This window comes from Syngnathus leptorhynchus, chromosome 2 (assembly GCF_054491065.1).
Source record: "Syngnathus leptorhynchus isolate UIUO chromosome 2, UIUO_Slep, whole genome shotgun sequence".
NCBI classification, from domain to species: Eukaryota; Metazoa; Chordata; class Actinopteri; order Syngnathiformes; family Syngnathidae; genus Syngnathus; species Syngnathus leptorhynchus.
Genome location: NC_141196.1, coordinates 5,757,795 through 5,780,773, shown reverse-complemented (window position 1 = coordinate 5,780,773; position 22,979 = coordinate 5,757,795). Strand labels below are relative to the sequence as shown.

Sequence of the window (22,979 nt, the reverse complement as noted above, 5' to 3'; positions counted from 1 at the left end):
AATCCTGCTTATGTGACTTCAACGGCTGGCGTCGTTCCTCAATACTTGCACACCATTTGGCTTCCATTTCACATGTTTTATTCCTGTTTTTTTTTCACATATTTTCTAGCTGAGGTTTTGTTTGTTGACTGCGATCAGAAGCCCTTTTTGTTAGTAAAAGGGCCAAATTCATTTCAAGAACAGCATTGTGGAAATCCAAAAGAAACCCAATAAAGCAGGTTTTTCATTCTGAATACATACGAGCCACTATTTCATCTATTTACATTTTTAAAAACTTTGAGATTTTGGGAGCCAAGCTATGTTTTTTTTTTAATTTGAAATGCTTACTGGGGGTGAATTATGAAGATATATTTTGGGCTTTAAATATATATGTACAATACTGTACACACACACCGGCGTTTTGTTTTAGCCCATAGCAAATGTCGTCACGAAACCTTTGGTTCTTTGCAGAATTTTCTTTTTTTGTTCGGGTCCAAACTATTTCCAAATAAAAAAGCCGTATGCATTTTGTAATAGGGCAAATCAGGGTCCGACATTGGGCCATTTTGAGTGGTGGCCCTAAGATTTTACAACATAACATCAAATGATTTCATATTTATTATATTTATTCTGTATAAATTGAGCCTGTGAGTACTTCTATATCATTCATTATTTGGCATGTAATGTCATTATGGGCAGGATAAGATACTATATGTAAAATACACTACAATAAAATAGCCTATGAATACAAGCAGAAGTATTTGTTGTAAGATACAATAAATTACGTGGTGGCCTGACAGCGCAGCATACTGGCCATCGTGCCACCATTACATTCAGAGTCGAGCAAAAATGTCGAGAATTTTCACTGGAAAGTAGTCACGATGTGAAAGTGAATTTGATCTATTTATGAATAACGCAACAACAACAAAAATCACAGAAAACGGCCGTGGTCCTTCTCGCATACATCAACATCAAAACTCAAGGAAGGAAACACACATGATTGCAATTGTTATGATAATTATTGAAGTGAAAATAATAATTGGAAAAAAAGGACATTGCATCACCGCCATGGTAGAGGAATAATAATAAAAAAAAAAAGACCTTTGTGGGGGAGAAAGAAAGAGGAAAGTACCTTTCTTGTGAGTAGCTTCATTTTTGGAGCCTTTGGGGTCTAATAAAAAAAAGATGACAATTAAACACAACACAAATTGTTTGTTGATTTTTTTTTCTTTTTCTATTCGAGACTAACAAGAGCTGAGCAACTACCCGTTGTTTATCCTGCTTGAGGAAAACAACGCGACTATCGAGGAAAGGGGGGGGGGGGGCGCCATGGCACGCTGCCAAGAAGGAAGAAGGGACAAGGAAAGTTGGGGCGAGGAGGGGGATTTACGTTGGCAGCAAGGGTGGAAGGTGTGGCAACATACTGTGAAGGCAGTAGCAGCAGGGCAGGGCAAGGGGGGGGGGGGGGGGATGCACAAGTGTAAAGGAAAAAAAAAACTGCCAGTGCAGCGGCCATGGAGAAGATGACGAAGAGGGAGGAAGGTGCCGGAGGTCAAACAAGCAAAATGCACGTATCTTGTGAAATGCACTACTTACTTCATAGAGAGTGATGATGCAAGGGGGCGGGGCGGGCTCACAATGCATCAAGACTACATGTCAAAATGGCTTTCTTTTTATTTTGGCGTCGCTGACAGGAAGTGATGTCACACTGCCGTCTCAATGTTGCCATGACAACCAAAAACATAGTATACGCTTGTCCATCCATGCACGAATCCACGGCCAACCAGCAAAATACGGCGTCACATACTTCGTGTTTGTTCATTCACGGAAACAAAGTCAATTTAGCGACAATACACTTTTTTTCATCAATTACCACCAAACTTGAACCACAATAATGACCAATATTAAAATAAAATTGCATAGTAGGCCAAAGTGTTCATTCACAATGTGACCGAAACACTTATGGATGTCTTGAAATACTAAAGATAGTAAAAAAAAAAAAAAAAAAAAATTACCTTAATATGCTCAAATCTAAAAAATACTTCATAAAAGTGATCTAAATATGCCTTGGTTTTTATTGATCCATTTTTTTTAATAGTTATCCAGTTTGACATTTAAATGATGTAACTTCTACACATAGCACAAGAGCAGGAGGTTAGCAACTTCCATCGTGATCTGAAATGACATTCATCAGACAAAAACACTTTTCAGACTCAGTAGGGATGTCGAAAGCTCACAGTTTGGTCCAGGATAAACACAGCAACCAATGCAATATTCTCTTTTGTATTATTTCTGAGAGCTACTGGAACCATTTTTTTTGAAGGAGCAATCCTAAGGCATGAATAAAGATTCTAAGTCTAAGCACTTTCTTGAAGACCGAAAATAAACGCAAGCACGCAATCGCACAAGAATTGCTGTTTGCCACAAGTGAGGCTGTCACTCAACATGCAAAGTGGCTAACTGTTAGCCACTTAACAGCCAGCCAATTCTCATTGTCTCACACTCACTTAAACAAGGATTATCATTTCTTGTTTTTCTATAGAGGTTTTCATATGACTTATTTCGGAAAATCACAAAGATAATCAATTTGCTGTTGGATGTTTTCGACACATTTTCAACAGAGGGAGGGTGGCGCTGCTTGAAGCCGTGTTGTCACGGTTCAAAGTAAAGCAGGATAAAAGATGGACTTGGGGTGAATTGTTCTCTGCATTTTGCACTCTGTCGACTTTTACCTCCACGCACGGCCCGGCGCTCGTGTCACACTAAGCCCCGGCTTAAGTCGAGGCTTAAAATCGGGATTAAAAGTGAGCCAGAGGCAGATCTTGCCCCGGGCTGTCCCGGCATCACGCTAGCTGAGATTCAACGTGTGCACACTTCTGCTATTGCTGCCGTTATCCCTTCGTTAAGAAATGAGCGAGGGTAATTAGCATCTGGGTGTGGATAAGCACAGCTAGTGTTAGCATTAGCATTGAGTCTGATAAAGACTGCATTTGCTACAGGTATGTCGGGATTCCATACGGGCACTAATGTATTAACGTTGCCGTGCGGATATGCATATTCATACTGAACCCTCTTGGATGCCAAAGGAATACATTCATTAATGGTTTTGGTTTTCTTTTTATTATTTTTGTTTGGGATTTTTTATTTGATTGAAAGTACATTGACCTCCTGAATATAAAAAAATTAAACATAAAAAAAGGGTATTCAACAAACGACCTGACCTGTTTTCTTTTTCATTAATTTCTAAAATAGATTTTTCATTGTGTTTTCTGATGGATAAATGTAACTGGGGTCAGATTGACCTGTTTGAAAGCCTTTTTTAAAGCAAGCAATGAAGCTTTTGTTATCGAGAGCATTTAGTGCATCAGGTGTTTCACATAGATAAAAGTACCATTTTTAAAAGCATTTATAATCAAATAACATCATAAACAAAAATAAAAAACAGATATTTAAAAGCAACGTAATAGGAATAAAAAAATAGGAATAAGAAATTGATTTTGAAAATTGATGTAGTAAAACCAATAGTGATTAGTTTTGATGTGATTGTATGGATTATTCCAATCGAGAAATCGAATACAGTTTTATTTGCATTACGTAAACTGAAAAAAATCCAACTAATTATTAACCAATTATTTTTGTTTATTTGGTATTGTTTAGTCACTCAAGACAACTAAAGAATAATTTATCTACATCACACAAGAATGTAAAAGTCTATGTTTGCAACTGTTTCATTTTAAATAAATACAAATGATAAATCAGTCTGGTTTTATGAAGGAATCAAAGAATTCTTACTTTTGAGAGGCTGAAATGACAAGATTTAGATAACCTTAGTTTATAAATGTCTCTAAACAATTACTTAATCATAAAAATACAAGCCAGTTAATTTGATTATAGATTTGTTGTCCATTAATTTTGACGTCACAACTTCTTGTCATGTTTTGCCATTCTCCTATTATCTTCCACTTCTTCATTATGCTCTTTCCAATCTTTCTGTCATCTTATCTTCATATTTTTTTCAATTTATCTTGAGTTCCTGTCTTTCTCATCTCCTGTCTTCCCATTTGCCTGTCTGCCTGTTCTTGCCGCCTTCCACCGTGTCCCAAACTGACATTTGTGAATTTCCACGTGACACCCAAAGCGTGAGCTAAGCTAAAAGCATCTAAACTTGTACTTGGTCAGCATGCCATTGGCACGCTACCTTACCCCCGCACCTTACAACATTTCCCCCAACCCCAAGCTCATTACTGCAACTCCATTCGTAGCATTAAGCAGCCATTAAGCAAGTGCTGATAGCAGCAAATCAACGTCAGTGCTGACAGATCATAAAGCACAGCCTACCTGGAGACATTCAAACACAACCGGTCTAGTTAGCATGTTAGCTGACTCTTTGATTTGATAACTCCTGGGTGCCACTGCTGCTTGCTGACAACTGCTGTTAGCCCATGAAGGTCATATAAAGCATTTTAACCATTGTATCAAACATGTTTTAGCAGAAGTAGCTCATTTGTAGCATCATTTAATCTAACTGGGTGAAATAAAATAAAAAATACAAAAAAATCAAAATAAATAAACCAAAAAAGAAACTAAATGCTAAAAAGGTTCAACGAATACTATTTGAAGAAAGAGATTAAAACAAAAAAGTCAAACTCATTTCCAACACAAGGTTGTAGACTTTGGAACCATACCTCGCCGCAGGTCTTTCTACCAATAGGTTAGTTACCAGAGGACCTGAAGATCCATAAGTGTTGATATGAAAAAGATCTATGAGATATAAGGGGCCTAGACCATGAAGGGCGTTATAAATCAATAAAAGTCTTACAACCTCAAAATCGATTCTGCAACATACAGTTTCTAAAAACCAGCAAACTTTTCCAATTCAGGGAAACACTGAACTGGTAACAAACAACCTTCTCTCAAATTGTACTTGAAAGACAAAAAATAGTCAACTCTGCAGTGTCTACATTATTTCTTTTCAGAAGGCGGGGCTGACAACAGCTGTATTAAATAAATACAGAAAGTGTGCCGTCTTAAAAAAACAATATTTGTGTTTGTATTTCTGTAGCGTCACTGTGTGTGTGTCATTGCGTGTCATCGACGTGTCATCGACGATTGAGCCGAGCTGCACTAGTTTCCCTTATTTAACTGGTAAACACACACACGCGCACACACACACACGCACAAACACAAAAAGTGCATGATGAACTAGCAAGTGTGAGCTGTCACGCTCGGCTGCCGACAAGGCGAGCCGAGACAGAGCGTGGGCATTCGGGTCATCTCGTCGCAATTATCTTTTAAATGATCCCTGAGACGAATATCGACTCCTCCTCCTTGAACGCGTTGCAAAGATCAAACGCTTTCATTCGTTACACTCATAATTGAGGCTGAGGCACTAACGTGTAAATGCTAAAAGTGCCCTAGTTTGGCGGCGTAAAGTGACTCGTTCACTGTGGGAATCAAACATATTTGTCTAAAGCGACCACTAGCTAGCTAATGCTAGGGAAGTTAGAATCTGTACCAAATTCAGTTGTTACCCCCCTTGTGGCTCAGAAAGTTAGCATTAAACTACTGGTTAAAACAGTGGATTGTTATTTCAGGAAAATAGCTTAACTGGGTCATGGATTGTGTGTTTTAGCCAAACAATCGTAGAAAACCCAACAAATTTAGTGGTCAGCCAATTTTAGTCAGCTGATATTAACACGATTGTCATTACTGGCTGGATTTAGTTCAAGAGTAATGAACAAATAACAATAAAATACATCCGTGACGGCCAATCGTAAAAGTTGAGCTGCTGGAGTTGATTCTTCGTCACGATTCGTACTTGTGTCGCTAAAGTGTCAAACCTGTGACATGTGTCTTAAAGGCGAGAGCGTCCATTCAGGGAAGGGGGATCGCTTCGTTTGTCGTCGTCACCAGAGTAAAACAAAAAACAAAACAAGCAATCAGGATAGCATGTGGCTACAAGCAATGTAGCCAGCTAGCATCAGAGGCGGGAAAAAAAACATCCTGCGAGCCAGGTGCAAAAGAAGGAAGGAGAAAGGCAGGGGGAAAGTGGGGGCGGGTGTCTAAAGATCAGACATTTTGTCTTTCATTTACCTTTGTTCCACACTGAAAGTTGAGAACAAGCACATGAGATGATTAAAAAGATTGTTAGCATGAGCATTAGTCAGTCAGGGGTGTCACCGTTTGCCAATCGAGATTTCCCGACCATTGAGTCGAGAGATTACTAATGGATTGCTGTGTTCCTTATGGACTCCCGCTAGCTCCTGTTAGCTCATGAACGGCTCATATCTGATGTGATGATTTAAAGTGGAACGACATGATCTGGAACCTTCCCGTCAAGTGGAACAACATGATCTAGGAGCTGAATTAGGTGGAATAAAACCATTTAGGATTAAGGTAGAAAGACATTATCTTGGACCCTGATTTAATGTGGAATGAAATAATCTGGGAAAGTCCTTTAAAGTGGGATAAAATCATACAGGACTTTGACTTGTGATGTAATCTCTGGGAACTTGACTTAAGGTGGAACAACTGGCTAAGCGAAGTTGAGTTGAAGTGGAATAACAGTAAGTGTGAATCTGTCTGAATCTGGCGGGGCCACATTATCTGGAAAGACACGTGAAACCATGTTATGGAGCCTCAACTTCAAGACTGAGAACATTATATGGGTGTTGTCTGAGCTAGCGGGAGTCCGGCAACCTGTACCATGTGTCCTTTGTGGCTCTTCTTTGTAGTGCAGCACCAAAGCTTCACATTTGTCAATTTAAAATGGCGATGACACCTCTGCAGACTTAAATGGTTCAGTCTCAACTTAATGGCTGTGTTCGGAATCAACCATTCATTCCCAACTCACTTGATCAATTGTTTTCTATACAGTAGTCGATAAAAAGTCTACAAAAAACATTGGGAATGATGAATGACTGTCATTTACTCACCCTCGACTCTCGAATTGCTACAAAGGAATTTTTCGGGCATTTTAAGAACTTAATCTTGCCAACTACTTAGTTGACAAAAGAAAACTTGCACTGAAACCCTGACTAGCAATCAGGGAGCGATTACGAACACATCCAAAGTCACAAATACAAACCTTTTGTGGCGACTACTTTTGCGAAACTGTCCAAAGTGTGCTTTTAGTCTTCCGACGCTTCCACCAAATGCAGTGACAACTGACAGCGGGATCACCTAAAGGCTTCTTCTGGGCGGACCGCTCCTACCTTTAAAGTTGGGTCTGATCCTGGCGTCGTAACCCGACACTTTGCCCATCAGCTTGTCTAGGAATTCGGATGGTGGCATCGGCGATGCGGCTTTCCGGGCGGCCGCTTCCTTGGATGCTGCCAGGCTGCCAGACACAAAAGACAATTCAAATGAATTAATAAATAAATTAATGTGTGTGCGTGAGTGTGTGCGCTTGTGCACACTAGAGCTTGCAAATAACAATAATTAAAAGCTGTCTAATTGGCTCCTGGGACATAACAAGCATCAGCAATTAATTAAAATAGGACTCGTTCACATTCAATGTCAAAGTTGTTGGAACAAGAAGAAACGTTGACTTAATAACCCAGTTCAGTGTTTGTGCCACCACCCCACCTCAATCCTTTTTTTTTTTGCAGTAGTATGGTCTGTATATTCTACTGGCAGCACCAGATTTCGCACAGCGCACTTTCAGTGTAGTACCATGCAATGCCACAACAGGTCGGGTGGCAGCACTGAGCTCAACTGGATAACTTGCAGTCAATTAAGAGCAATAATAATTTAAAAAAAAGGCAGATCCAAAACAATTATTTCTGATCAACACTTAATACAAGATTTCCACAAAAAAACGGGGAAGTTATTATAAATACTTGACATCCTCAAACATCCGGACGCTAAACCGTGAGGATGCAGGGTTGGACTGTAATTCGTTACAACTCTGTCTACGGAGAACTTTCTGGCTTGTCACTTGTGCTTGCCGCCAGCGTTCCAGAGATGGAGCAAAGCGCTGGATGATGTCACAGACGCCGGCCAAGGCGGGACACTAAATAAATCCAGAGAGGTCGGGACTGACCCGTGAAGGCCTAACTGGGCGGCGCTGCTGATTACATCATCGCTCGCTTGAAATAAGACACTGAAACAACTCCTTCAGCTTGCTTGGACCAGTGCAACTGCACTCGTTGCTGCCCAGTAAGTCACAATGACAATAATGTGCTGGCCCCACTATATTTATGATAAAGCTAATATGATCGAGAATTATTTCCTATTTAGTGGCTTTCAGAAATGCGCAGTGCAGAAAAATGTCTTGTCCATTCAAATAGATAAAACCAAAGATTTGTGGATGAAGAGCAAGAATGTATTTATTGATGAAATTGATATGGAGCTAGGATAAACTCATTATGGCTCATTTATGAACTGTCCAAAAACAAGAACCACTTGATAAGACTCCATCTTTCTAAACTGCTGCAAAAAAAAAAAAAACAGATTTAGTGGGAAAACTAATAAACACCAAGTTAAATGTTTTTATTTCATTTGGTTGCAAACGCCATGAAACGGACGGTGAACACGGCGCCGGAATGAAAGCAGACCTCGGTTGCTTCGAAGCCCTTGCAATCGCTTCCTGTTCTCTCGCTCTTATGATCAAAGTTCCGCTTGCTGTGATTATTCCGGATCAATGGCAACGAGAAGAAACTCGGTGTGTGTATGTGTGTGTGTAATGTGCAAGCGGCGAGTGGCAAGTGGGAGGCCTGCGCTAAGGCCGGCCTGAAATCATTAGCGCTAAGTGTTGCTCATTATGTTCCTCTGAAGACCTCAACTCCTAATTGGCCTCATCTTGCCAAACAACCCCCCTCGTCCCTCAGAGACACTTGCTCATCACGCTGGTCCCACATGACATTCAAACATGTACACACCAGAACCAGGGTAATTTTATTTACAGCGTTTTATCAGAAATGCAATTGTTATTTGAGTAACTGATAAAACTGACTTTTTTTTTTTCAATACAAGTCATTTAAAAAAATATTCCATCCCTCTATTCAAAACTCATTTTAGCAATCGCTAAAAAGACTCACACAATGATGCTCCTACACCGGAAGTCTATTTAGGATTTTGCTGACAGAGTGTTCTTCTCCAACTCTTATCCAGCGCATGTTTTGATTTGTTTTGTCGCCTACCATCTATCGAACCACGGCGGCCGTACGTCCAAGAAATTAAGTGTCTCACGCTTGATCATTGCCTGACAGCGATCACACAAGTGTCACCAGCTTACCACTACATCCATAGCTCTACATACTTTCCACATCATAAGATAATCAGATTTAAAAAAGAAAACACACACACACACTATACCAGAGTTAATCTTAACAGTATTAACTACACCCTCTTAAAACATAGTACCACAACACCTTATCATCCATATCACTGAATAATCACTCTTAACACTTCCCTGAATAATCCCAATTAATACAAACCAAACCACTAGAGAATCACTGTTGTCATCCTGCAAACAGAACAATCAGTCTTAACACATACCAAACTGAAGGAACGTCAATTTGGATAATCACCACTGCACACTACTGGATAATCACTGTAAACACACTACACCCCGAGATCTTAAAACAGCCTTGAATACACCACTGGATAATCACTCTGAACTCACTACACCACTAAAAGAAAAAAAAAAAAATCACTCAGAACTGAAGAATCACCCTAAATACACTCAACACACCTGGCTAACAATTCTTAGCAAATGATAACGCTTCAGGCTCAAAAACACTTCACATCAATATGGGTGGGTGTTATTTCACCCTCTACAGAGGATGAATTTATAATATTCAAATTAATATTTGCTCATAAAATGATTCATTCATCCATTGCAAGCGGGTGCAACGACGTAACGTTAGTCTCATCAATAGCGTCTCAACACAGGAAGAGAACAAAACATTTCTTTTAAACGAGTGCAATCCTGAAGAAGAAGCTCTTTACTGGCCCCAAGGGCCACTTCAGTTTGCACCAATGCGGCACAATCAAGCACGGAGAATTACAAAACACACAATTTGAGAAACAAGAACATCTCATCAAATACAATGAACACACAGGCACGCACACACACACACACAAACACACACACACACACACACACACACACACACACACACACATCTACATCAGGTATCCCGCGCTACTTTTTTATCGAATGCTTAGATCCGTGCGAAAAGGTCAGGCACTGCACTTTTAGTTCCGATCAAGCTAGCGAGCGAGCTAATGATGAAAGCATCCATCGATCAGCAATCAATCAGCCGACACTGATCAACATGTTTGCGCCTCCGGCGGAGCTCAGTGGCAAAACCTCTCGGAGGTGCAAGCAAATGGGAGAATTTGCTCAACTCCAGTCCATCCACGCGAGTTGACAGTGTGTCCGACTCATTTGAGTGCTGGGCCACTTTTGAGTTACCGGATATGAGCCCCCATATCATCTTAGGTGGCCCGTGAAAAGAAATGTTTTTTTTTATTATTCAGAAATTCCACCTTTTTAGTCTTTTCACGACTATGATGTAGCCTGCGGTAAAAAAAAAAAAAAAAAAAAGGTGTAAATCCTGTAAATACTGTATTTACAACTGTAAATAGGCAAACTCCAAAAATAAGTGCCAAGAAAAGTCTGAAAGTCTTGGTGAGTTCTTGCTACATCAACAAATGAGGTGGGAAAGATTGGTGGGGCAGTGGGGAGGGGCATTAAAGAGGCATTCATCAGGTCCGCCATCCATGGAACGATCAATGTGTACTGATGTGTGTGTGTGTGTGTGTGTGGGGGGGGGGGGGGGGGGTGTAGGTCTGGTGGGGGTGGGGGGGGGGGGGGGGGGCAATGGGCGATGGTATCAATTAAACGGCATTCAAGCCCGAGGAGCTGAGGTGGCGATATCCCGACAGCGCTTCATTAACTAAACGCCGCACTCGGAATGCCAAGGTCCTCTGCGGCAGCCAGACGCCGGGCGGGGGCGACGTCAGGTATCGCGCCAGTGCGTCAATACTCGAAACAATGAAACTGTTAAGAGGCTGCCTGGGGAAGAACAAGAAGCGGAACACAAGAGAAATTGTGTGCAAATGCTAAAGAGATGTCCAGCAACTGAATCGGTTGACTCTACAATGTGACACTTGAAGTGATTTGAATTAGTCGAGAGATGTGGAAGGAAAAATGGAGTCATCAAGAAAATACAGTTGATACGGTAGTGGTGACTTCAAAACGCTTGTGTCTCAAATCCTCTTTTCTCATTGAACTCATTGAAAATGCTCTTCAAAAAAAGGTTGCAAGTTGTTTTGGGATGACAAAAAGAAATAGCACCTTTTAATGATATTTTTTAAATACCACTAAATTTCTAAGCAGGCCTTGTCTCTTTGTATCTGCCGATCATATTACATTCTGCCTAGAATGCTGGTGGGATTCATAATAATGTTTCAGCTACTATTTCAGCTCATCAGTACAGCACTAATGTTAGTAACACTATGCGGATGATAAAGAATATATGACGGCAAGTACTGGTATGTATATCATTTAGCAACTTGTGATGGAGACATTTATGTAAAGCATTGCAACACAGACACTAATTTCTTTTAGCATTCAGCTAGCGGGGTCTTATTGTAGTAGTTTCAAATGCACAAGGTGCGTCGTAAATAACTGGAGACTTTCTTTGATAATTGCCTGGCTGTTAACTGGCAAACCAAATTGTTGTTGAATCAAAATATGGATATCTTCACGTTGGATTTATTTTGAATTGCTTGAAGCTGGAAATAAAATCGTGATATGAAGAATACAGTTATGGAATTTTACTGCGGCTGAATGTAGTGTGTGTGTGTGTGTGTGTGTGTGTGTGTGTGTGTGTGTGTGTGTGTGTGTGTGTGTGTGTGTGTGTGTGTGTGTGTGTGTGTGCTGTTGAGGATTCAAGCAATATTAATCATTTTCATGCGGCGCAATAAAGCAGGAAGGAGCCGGCAGGCCCCTCACAACATTTGCATACAATAAAAATGTGCATTTACATTCCATCATGAGATTCAATAAGAGCGCATAACAATCAAGCCGATTTGATTGGTCCCAGTCTAACGACTCGGCATGGTGATTAGACTCGAGCCTCTCCCCTTTCGCGGTCAGCCAATCAGTCGGAGAGGGAAATATAGCCCATCACATGTCGATTACTGGGGCCACAAGAAGACAATGTTTTCTGTTTTCGATCGATGACACTTGATGACCAGTTTTTTGCATGTCCTAAAATTGACTTGTCAGCAATATGCTTGGATGGAGACCTAAAAAAGTTTGTCTCTACATGGCCTATGTTTGGCACTCAATGTCACCTTTCAAAACCAAATGTGGCCCTTCTACACAAAAGTGTATTTCTTGACGTACACAAAAAGGTTTGACATTTAAAGCTTTGGCAGCTACAAGCTCATTAGAAAGTTTTTTTTGCTGTTTTGGCATTTTGTGGCCAGTCAAGTCACTCACTGAACTTTTGGAACATTATTTATAAAAATGGATTCATCTGGGGATTATTTTGTCCATTAATCCCTGAATCGGTCAAACAAGAAAAAATGTCTTTGTTTCCATCACCTTTGTTCAAAAACAGGACATGATTTCAAATTGACAGTGCAGGAATGCACAAACCGTAAATCAGTGAAGCTTACCCTCTCCATTTACACCTTATGTTGTTAGGGAAAGTCAAGAAGCACAAATTGTAATTTGAGTTCTTGTGGCAGGCTGAGGGTGATTTAAAAAAAAAAAAAAAAAGCTGAGAAATTGCTATTTTATTTAATTTTTTGTTTTTTCAATCATAGGGGATACATTTTCTCAAATGGTTTTGTGATTGTTTTATGTGTTTTTTCAATATTTATAATATTTAATTGAAAAGCATTTCCCCCTCTTTGTGCAACAATAAAATCAAATCAATTGTTGAAATTATACTTTTATTCTGTTGACCTGCTGGGTCACAATTAAATATTAGGGGAATTTCAAAAATAAAAAAAAATAAAAATTTGGAGCACATTTTAGATGTAAAAAGTTTGTAGGAAAGTGATTATTCTTTTCAAATCATAAATTCTAATTAATAAAATGGCAGAATTTCCCACCCATAGCATTGAGGCTGATGAAATTTCTTGCCCTTCTTTCAGAAGCAAGCCATCCTGTCCTCCTCGGTTCTACAATCCAAAACGGCCGCGGCATCCAATGGCGCAGTGGATGACGGGCACGAGGACAATGACTCAACCAGTGGGGTGAGGAAATGTGTCTCTGAGAAGAATGTGAGCGAAAAAAGAAAATAGACAAAAACCGCGACCAGAACTATGATCTAAACCAGAACTCGGATGAGTAATAACACCAGAGCTTATACAAGTGGGATTTGGACTCAAAATAGAGCCACAAAAATGACCAGGATTGAGACAAGGTGAGGCGAGGAACATCCTGGACTGGTTGCAAGACAATGTCAAGGCAAATATAGGACCAAAAATCATCAATCAATGTCAGACCATACGTAAATTAAAATTATAATGTTACAATACAATGCATCAGAAAAAAAAAAAGAATGCTCATCACATTGTGCCATGGTATTTATTGAAAAACATCAGACTGGTCGTGAGTCGCACATTGACTGGTCATCATCTAATGTCAGCGCACGTGTAGACAAACAACAGATTGGTCGCCATTCAATGAAGAATCCTGGACATAGGTGATGAACTGGTCGCAAGTCAACGTCAGTGCACTTGAATGAATACTTGAATGGTCGCCGGTTGACAAAGCAGTCACACATAAAAGAGCCAAATAACAGACTGGTTGCCAGACAATCACACCCACAAATCAGTTGCATTGTGTTTAATGAAGCAAGATTGGAACCCAGAACCTTGAGCGTGCAAAGCAGACCAGCTAACCACTTTTGTACTGTGCTGCTACAACGATGTGCAAAATCATTCCAGTCATGCCCAAGCGTGACTTCCCATCGGTCAAGGCATCATCCACCTGAACATGACTGTCCCTAGCTCTGGGCCGCACTCCTGCACCCAATGGCTGCCGCCCCCTCCCATCCCCCCCCCCCCCAAAAAAAGGGACAAACATTCCCATTTGCACTGATTTTGTGAGCGCGCCGGTTGTCCTTACCTGAAGAAGACGAGTGTCTCCCACAAGTAGATGCTGAGCGCGTTGAGCCGACACATTTTGGACAGTCTCATTTTGTTTTGGGGGGGGAGAGGGGCGGGGGGAAAAGGGGGGTGGGGGGGCGGTCACACTCTGCCAGCCAGAATCTCACCTTCAGGAAGAAGAGTGAGGTGGAGTGGCTCAGGTGTGGGATCGAGGACCTCCAAGGTGACTTGGGAATCGGGGAGAACGGGGGTAGGGGGGGGCGAGAAGGGTCCGTCAGACCACGGCGGCCATGCGATCACACCTGTGTCCTCTCCGGGAAAAAGGGGGTGCGGGGCGGGGTGGGCGAGGCAGTAAGGGGGCGTCCGTGTTGGGGCTCCAGAGTGGGATGGGAGGAAGAGGAGGATGAGGATGAGGAAGAGGAATTCCACCTGCTTACAGATCCTGACAGCTGGCGGGAAAATGAGCCATATTCCTTCACGGGGGTGCCGGGGAGTGGAGTCTCGCAAAGTGTTAATCCAAGTGTCAGAGTGGCAACCCCACGGTGAGGACGAGGATGCCGCCGGTCCTCGGTGCCGTGCACGTCAGCGGCCCGCGCGGTCGTCAGCCATGGTGTGTTGACGCACCGGCGGACGCTCCCATGCGCGCCGCGTCTGCCGCTCCGTGCGCGTCCGCCGTTGCTCGAGCCGCCGCTGCCGCTCGTGCCGTCCACAGCGCTGCCAACGAGAGCAAGTTGAGTGGAAGGAAGGAAGAAAGCGCCGCGCCGTTCACGTCACAAGTCACGTCAGGAGGGACGCCACGGCCGCGTGTGATGCTCGTGCTGCAGTCATTTAGCAAACTGAGCGCCAGTCCCGCCCCGTTTAAGACACGCCTACCAGCACCACTGTTGGCCCGCTGGTGGAAGATCCTCACTGCTGATTGGCCGATACAAACGTCACTCAAACTGCACAGCGATTTTGGAGGCAACGCCGCGCTCATATTCATGAGACGTTATAATAAGTTGACGTCATGATCATATAATACAGTACAATACTCAATGATTTTTTTCCAAACTTCTTTCAATCTATAGCATTAAATTAAATAAATAAATTTGGTATTTAACTCACTCGGGTTTGGTCGCAAGCGCCACTGAGCACTGAGTTTTAAGGTGAGCCTCAGTTTTATGAAACTTCCCCAAAAAAAACAAAGCAATTATTTGCATGGTTTCATAATGAATTATATATTTTATCACTACGTATTGGAAATTCTGTCTTGCAATTAATTGGCTGGTTCAGGATGTCCCCTCGCCTACTGCCCAAAGTCACCTGGTATAGGCTCCAGCATGCCCGCGACCCTTCTGAGGTTAAGCAGTTCAGAAAATGGATGAACGGATGAATAGTTACAAGTACAGTAAATCAGTTAAATGATTTATACAGTTATTTTTTAATATGAAAATTAATTTGAAGATTGATTAGTTATTGACAAACCCGGTTAAATGTTACATCTGTAAAGCATTACAGGGCCTTAATCGCTCGATTCTAACTCGATGAGTACTTAAGACAAAGTGAAATCAACTGAGCAAGCCACAGTTCTTATTGGGGCTCGAGTCATCCGAAATCAGGGTTTTTAAAAGGACATTTGATGCAGCTGAAAAGTGGCGCTCATGAAATCAACGTTGATGCAGCTGGGGTGAAGGTTGAAAGAACCATTACGTTTGGACAACCACACCACATTTTTTTTTTATCTTCCTATTGAGAAGGATGAAAGGCCAGAGGGCATCAAGGTGAGAGTGGTGATCCGTTCGCAAGTAGGTCAGGAAGGCATCCAGGGGGCGGGGCCACACGCGGACCAGCAGGTTGAAAAGACAACAAAGAGCTCCAAGAACATGCTTCAAAATTCGTCCTTCAAAGTAGAACTGCGACTAAAAACATTTTAACAATCTGTTATTCTATTGTTGAATTTAATAATCCGCAAACATGTTGATCAAGTAGTTTTCCGAAATAAAAATAACTGGAGGACTGCGAAAATTGCTAACCTGCGTCCTCCAAAAAGCAAAGATGTAATGGCTGTGACACGGAGACGTGATTCCTTTCTTCATTTAGCCCCACTAATGAATCTTCGGGATTTTTACGCTACGCCATTTTCACCGTCCTCATTTCCACAGCATGCATGAAAGAGGAGGTTTTTGGCGTCAAAGTGACAGCGCTGGAGGGCTCAACTCACCTACACTAAGTAGAACAAAGAGAAAAGGAGGCTTTGCAGTCAATTGGGCAAAAGGTGCTTTGTCGCTTTTCATTTTCTTCAAGCTGTAAAAATGAAATCTGACCTTTACTACATCGTGTGTGTGTGTGTGTGTGTGTGTATGTGTGTGTGTGTGTGTGTGTGTGTGTGTGTGTGTGTGTGTGTGTGTGTGTGTGTGTGTGTGTGTGTGTGTGTGTGTGTGTGTGCGCATCCACCACAGCAACACACTTTTTGAGTTTGATGTCATGACGCAGCAGACTCTTCATTTGGGAATGAAAGCCCACAAGGAGCACTGAAAAAACAATCAGCAAAGCAGAACAGAATCGGTAAGTTAGGAATAGAGGGGGAACAAAATTCATCAATTAATTAGCAACCAATTGATTATCAAATTTTGACTTAGAATTTTGTTACACTTAAAAATCGTATTTGGAATTTCCAGCCTCTCGACAAGGATTTCTGTCAATCAATCATTATGAACAAAACCAGAGATGAATTATCACCAGTTTGTGCATTTTCTGCGATTTGAAACTGTTGGTGAATAAAGGGATGAAAATTAAAAGATATTTTATAAAAGTCATCCAAAAGCTTTTCAAAGAACGGACAGATGGATAATAATTTCTATGCGGCCCCATTAGTCTAATCATGAACTAAGCAGAAAACGTTTTTTTTCCACCTCGCTTCAACTGAAAACGACATCACGGTTGCTCAAGGCTCATGTGACAGCCAATGACAGCTCAGCTTGCAAACATCACATGACCAAACTCAGAACGCAGGTACCTGTCATTACCTAAGTCCTGAGTGACTGTGATGTCATTTTCAGGTCGACCAACAGAAAGTATCTTGTGTGACCTTTCCGTCCGTGTGAATGCCAACTCAACATGTAGACGACTTGATTAAATTGTTAAATGAGAGATTGAAAAGGACGAGGGCCTCGTGATCAAGATCCAATATTTCAAAATCAACCAATGAACAATGTTGGAGGGGGTGGCAATCAAAGCTACCCAATAAGACGAGAAATCAATGCCTAGCCGAATTGGGTCCACGAGAGCCCGACTCATTACGCCGACACGGGTAAGGCGTCAAGGTCAAACACTGGCAGGTTCCAAGGTCATCAATTCTATGCTTGAGAGAGAGCTTTTAATCCCAGATAACAACTCGCTTGAATGTAGCTAAAGGAAAACTATTAGCGCACACACGCACAAGAATGCACACACACACACACGCAGGTAATTAGTTGGAACGTAGCGGTGCAGGACGGAGACGACCTCTAGCCGTACAATGATGGCGCTCATGAATAAAACACTGGCCGTTATAATGCATCCTCTGTCGGAGCTAGAGAGAGAAAATAAAAAATATGTTTTTGCGGCGTATACCTACAGGTTTAAAAAAAACAACTGCATAAAAATGAAGTGGAAAAGGGTCGATGTTTGTCTGACCATCTTTCTTGCTTACAAAATCCATCAACATGTAAGGGAACATAAATTCCATTTTAATAGCTTAGATACACATTGCGGGGGCGGGCCATTTACTGGCTTTATTGATTAAATTCGGAGAACTATTTCTCTTATTTACAAAAAAAAAAAAAATCAGCTATTTGTCCTTTTTGTTCTTTTTTATGAAATGTCTTGGGATGCCACGGGTAAAATCCATAACCTAATCTAATACAAAATGAGTACAAAGGAAGTGATAAATGTGGAATGCAAGACAATCTTTGTATGTCATAGAGTTGCTAAACTTAGCCCGAGTTGTTAGTTGTTAAAAGAGGCATATGCACATTCTAATAAATTAATTCCTATAACATCATAAAATGAACATTGCAAGCGGCTACGAGACTAAGCGTGTCTTCAGAAATTGGACAAATGTGCTACCGAGACCGATAACTCGCAAACTAGCGAACTAGCCAACTAGCATAGCCAACAGTTTGCTTTTATGCTAATATTACTCCACAAAACGGAGCAGAGACTGTTGGTCAAGTTACTCAATTTCCGATAAAGAAGTACTGTTACTGTTGTACTGTCATTTCCCCCCGGCCAGCCAAAAGAGGAAGAAAGGAAAAAAAGCAGCACATTCATTGACCTGACTTCATTTGGAAGTAAGGCCAATCTATTATCATAAAATGCTAAACCTGACATGAAATTGCAGCCTGGCTGCTCAGGAATTCATGCAAGACTAGAGGAAGAGAAATGGATTTGTATTTTTTGTTGTTGTTTTTTTTGTCTTGTTGTTTGGAAACAACGTGGTTGCTGCAGTGAAGGTCGGCCCCGGGAAAGGAAAAGGAAATAAGCGCAAAATGACAGAAGAATGTGAAAGGAACTTTGACCTTGTCAGAGCGGCTGCACTAGCCGCCCGGGGCTCGCATGCTAACCTGCTCGCAAGCGCAAACGACATACACGAAGCCAAAAAGGAAAAAAAACTAAACTAAAATGGGAAGCTGGAAAGATGCTAGCACATGGATGTCATAGCTTGTGTTGGGAATTACATGATACAGTAGTGGCATATAGTGAGGTGGCCATTTTGTAGTGCTCTTGCAATATATTGAACATTTCAATTTGAATTTTTTTCATTAGCATGCAAATAATTTCTCAATGAAAAACTGCCTTTCTGGTGCCTGCTATGTTTTCAATCACAACTGTCCAGGCATGGGCTAGCATCACAATGGGCTGGTATGACAGCCCTGTGGTTGTAAACGATTACTGACTGCTAAGTAGCAGAAATTCCATAGATTTGGACAAGGCCTCGAAACGATCACTTTTCCAAATAGTTGCCGATCAATTTGGTAACGGTTGAGTCATCAAGTCATTGTTGCGCATCGAGCTCAATTATTTCCCAATTTACCAATGTTTATTTGATATAGTGATGAGAATAACTAAATAACGAATAACACTCAAGAGAGACGTTGTACTCACCGAACTTGACTACATAATGAATGTATGCGTAGCTGACATTAGAGGATTTGGAAGGTAAAAATAACTTAACGATTAGTCGATTTTTAAAATAGCTGTCAATGAATTTTGGCAGCTTGAGTTGCACATTTCTAAAGTGATTTTTGTGAGACTGCTAACATGCAAGGAATCAATAAAGCTGTCGTGATAGTTGTGAGGAAACGCATCATGGTGTCGGCAATCATCCGTACTGGCGCACAACACGAGTGCCCGTCCTCCACGTGCGGCTTATGAAAGCAGAAGCGATTGGTGGTCCCGCGCCCGTCTGCATTGTCCCGCCAAGGCCGAAAGCCCAGCTGTGCTCCCGCGGGCAGCGCCAACAGATGCAGCGGCGCCGGCCGGAGATGCACTTTCTCTTTTTTTCATCCGCATGCACTCCTACCAAAGAATATCAAACAACAACACAAAAGCTCCTTTTGAGTATTTGACTTCACACTTGATGGGAGACGTATTTATTGCGCTTATTTTTCCATGAATATTTGCAGCGAGATGTTCCGGTTTTGGCCCGACGAGCAACTTTTAACGCTGCTTTGGTCTCATACATAAAAGATGGCGATACGCATGAGTTAACGTGCTGCCGCTAATGTAGCGCAGCGGGCTAATTGCAAATATTTACTTGACGTAGCATACACATACATATTCATGTTATTCTTTGTTGTGTTGAACTAGCGCCTCGTGCAGCCTGTGCGTGCGTGCTCATCAAGCTACACTTTAAACCCCAGAAAAAAGTCTTTTTGTTTTTTAACCACTTCAGCATCTGCTTTTAAAACATCACACACGCACTAGATGAACTACCTAACAGTTCAAATCCACAATGTAGAGCTTTCAATCAATCGATCAAGGCCTGCACAAGGGCTAAGCACTACTGTCGCACCAAAAGATGCATGGGAGCGCTTTTATCACTGACAATATAATGCACAAACATGGAAAGATAGAGAGGAAAGCGAGAGAACTACAGGAAAAAAAATGGAAAAATCTCACCCAAAAAGAATTGATGACCTTGTGCATCTCAGGGTTACAACCCTAACCCTAGTTTGAAATCCTAGTTTGACACCCTCACCCTAGTTTCAAACCACACTTTGAAACCCTAACCCTAGTTTGAAACGCTGGTTTGAAACCCTAACCCTAGTTTGAAATCCTAGTTTGACACCCTCACCCTAGTTTCAAACCACACTTTGAAACTCTAAGCTCTACTTTGAAACCCTAAACCTAGTTTCAAACCCTACTTTGAAACCCTAAACCTAGTACGTATGTCACCCTAATTTGAAACCCCAACCCTAGTTGTAAACCCTACTTTGAAACCCCAACCCTAGTTGTAAACCCTACTTTGAAACACTAACCCTAGTTGTAAATCCTACTTTGAAACCCTAGCCCTAACTAGTTTAAAACTCGAACCCTTGTTTGAAACCATAGTATCCCTAACCCCAGTGTCCCATAAAGTCTCCAATGGCACTTCATAATTTAGCATTCGGTAAAATGTTGTGCCATTGTGTCCCCTATTGTGTCTCATCATGTCATGGACAGAGGCAACAGGAAGTGAAAGCTCATTTGGGCCTTTTGGGGATAGCGGACTGTAGCCGGCAAACCATCCTGAAAGTTTTTAGTTTTAAGACGCCGTCTCACTTCTATATCAGCGACGTCCATTTCGATGCGTCCTCACCTTGCCTGGCGTGCAAAGACCGAGATGTGCGCACGTTGGCTGTGGAGCGAAACAACACATGAGGAGGATGCGAAAGACGACGGGGCTCACGGAGGAGAGGCGTTACGTAATTGCGGCTGTCGACTCGCGTAAAGCGGACTGGGCCCGCCACTGGCGGCCATATGCTGCTGCGAGGAGGAGGAGCGTCACTTCCACTCGTGTGTGCTGAAGGTAAGGAAAGCTGCGTGCGCCGGCCGGCCCTGACGCTGATGGCGGATGACGGACGAGCCGGATGAGTTGGACTCATTAGACGTGGACGCGCCGCCCGGGGGCCCGGCGCTCGCCGAATACAGGAAAAGCTCTCCCGTCTTGCCGTCGTCACGACAACGCCGCCGTCATGTCAGACACGAGGACGAGGAAGACGAGGCTTTAAACGATGTTACGCTTCGTCCTCTCACATGAGTCACGTCGTACGAGAGCCGCGCCGGTTGACATGCCAGCGCACACTGTGCGGGGCAAAGGTCAACTTGCCCCACGGGCCAAAGATGACAGACGTTGTCTTCTGCCGGCGACCGTGAAACCCAAAAAGGAGGACATGTCAAAAATAGAACAATTGGACTGCTTCTGAAACATAATTGGACCTGCAATTAACAAAATATATACATCTATATATATATATATATTATATATATATATATATATATATATATATATATATATATATATATATTTCAATATATTATAGATATATATATATATGTTTCACCTACCACGAAGAATGGACCTGGAATGAATCCCCTACAATAAATGGGGCTTCAGTGCATATTTAGTCACGTTGACTCATATTCATGACATGGCTTAAAAAGTGAAGAGGGGCTGCTGCAATGGGAGTTCTGCACCTGTCTGCTAGCATCATCACCATTTTTACTCATTGTACTCTTTATTATTTTACACACACACACACACACACACACACACACACACACACACACACACACACACACACACACACACACGCTCATTTCGTCTGAATTAATTAAATCCATCCCTACTGCCATCAAGTCAAGAGAGCACCTTTAAATTACAGCAAAGCATCGCGGAACAATTTGTCAAAGCCCCGCCTGACACCTTCTATTATTCTATGAGCGTTAACATTTTGTCCAATAATTGATGACAGTGGGGACATCTTTTCAAAAGGGTCCCCCGTAGCATGCCACTTGGCCTACCAGTCGTCATTTATTACAATCACAATCAATCCCAAAACGCTTTGTAATCAGACACGTTTGTTGATTCATTTTCAAGGGTGAAAATAATTAGGAATCAAATGAGAAGATTGCTCAACTTAAGTGTGATGCAAAACAACTTTTAGCTCTTTTAGGTTGCAAAATTTCTTGGTATCCATGTTGGCTAGCTTTCAACCAATCAAAACGAAGCGCTGTTAAATCACTTGACGCGCGTTCAACAAGAATCAAGCTTGCAAAACTAAATTTGTAAAACAATGTAAAAATCAAACGTTTACCTCAAACCAGTTGATAATTGTGTATATTTGGAGTTCATTTTGCACAATACATAAAAGCATTTCGAGATCGATTGCATTTGCTTTGGAATACAGAATTATCCATCACTAAAGATTATTACATTTGAATTCATTCCACCAAGACAATAATTCCAAAAACCTATCACAAAATTGCACAAATGTTTGGTTTTCTTATTTTATATGCAAAAAGTGTTTCCCTGTGCATTTCTTTTGAATTTATTTCACAGAATATTCCATCCATCAAATTCATGCATGAAAGTATAGTCTGTCTTTTGTTGTATTCATTCAATACCAGAAATAATTACAAGAAAATCTCAAATCTTTCTCTATTAATATATATAGACTGTCTATCTTCTTTGTGCATTCCAGAAAAGGCTGCTTCGCCGCTGGAACATTTGTCCAAACAGCCCTCTGCGTCCATATGGCGCATAGACGCCTCATCCAACATCCAGAAAGACGTCAAGACGGAACCTTGCACTCTGCAGGGAAGGCGGCAAATATGGCAGTGGTGGGGGGGAGGCGCGGCTTTGACCCTCATACACGCTCCAAATAGCAACGAGCGTATGGAACGACACGTCTGAG

At 41.7% G+C, this 22,979-nt stretch overlaps 1 protein-coding gene and 1 long non-coding RNA gene across 3 annotated transcripts in view; one reads left to right on the top strand and one right to left on the bottom strand.

Moving 5' to 3' along the window:
* glra1 (glycine receptor, alpha 1) overlaps positions 1 to 14,805 on the bottom strand; it is a 32,190-nt gene extending 17,385 nt beyond the window's left edge. The window contains exons 1-3 of one of the 2 annotated variants that reach the window (XM_085905798.1): positions 14,081 to 14,805; positions 7,194 to 7,318; positions 1,112 to 1,150 (exon numbers count right to left, since the gene is read on the bottom strand). In XM_085905798.1, the coding sequence (XP_085761924.1) occupies positions 1,112 to 1,150; positions 7,194 to 7,318; positions 14,081 to 14,151 (235 nt within the window). In that variant the 5' untranslated portion in view covers positions 14,152 to 14,805. The remainder of the gene's footprint in view (positions 1 to 1,111; positions 1,151 to 7,193; positions 7,319 to 14,080) is intronic. The other variant, XM_085905799.1, reaches the window with a different exon arrangement.
* On the top strand, positions 13,098 to 16,705 carry LOC147060427 (uncharacterized). The gene is made up of 3 exons (XR_015065489.1): positions 13,098 to 13,203; positions 16,203 to 16,315; positions 16,500 to 16,705. It is a non-coding gene; the product is annotated as an uncharacterized LOC147060427 (long non-coding RNA).
* The last annotated feature ends 6,274 nt before the right edge of the window (positions 16,706 to 22,979 follow it).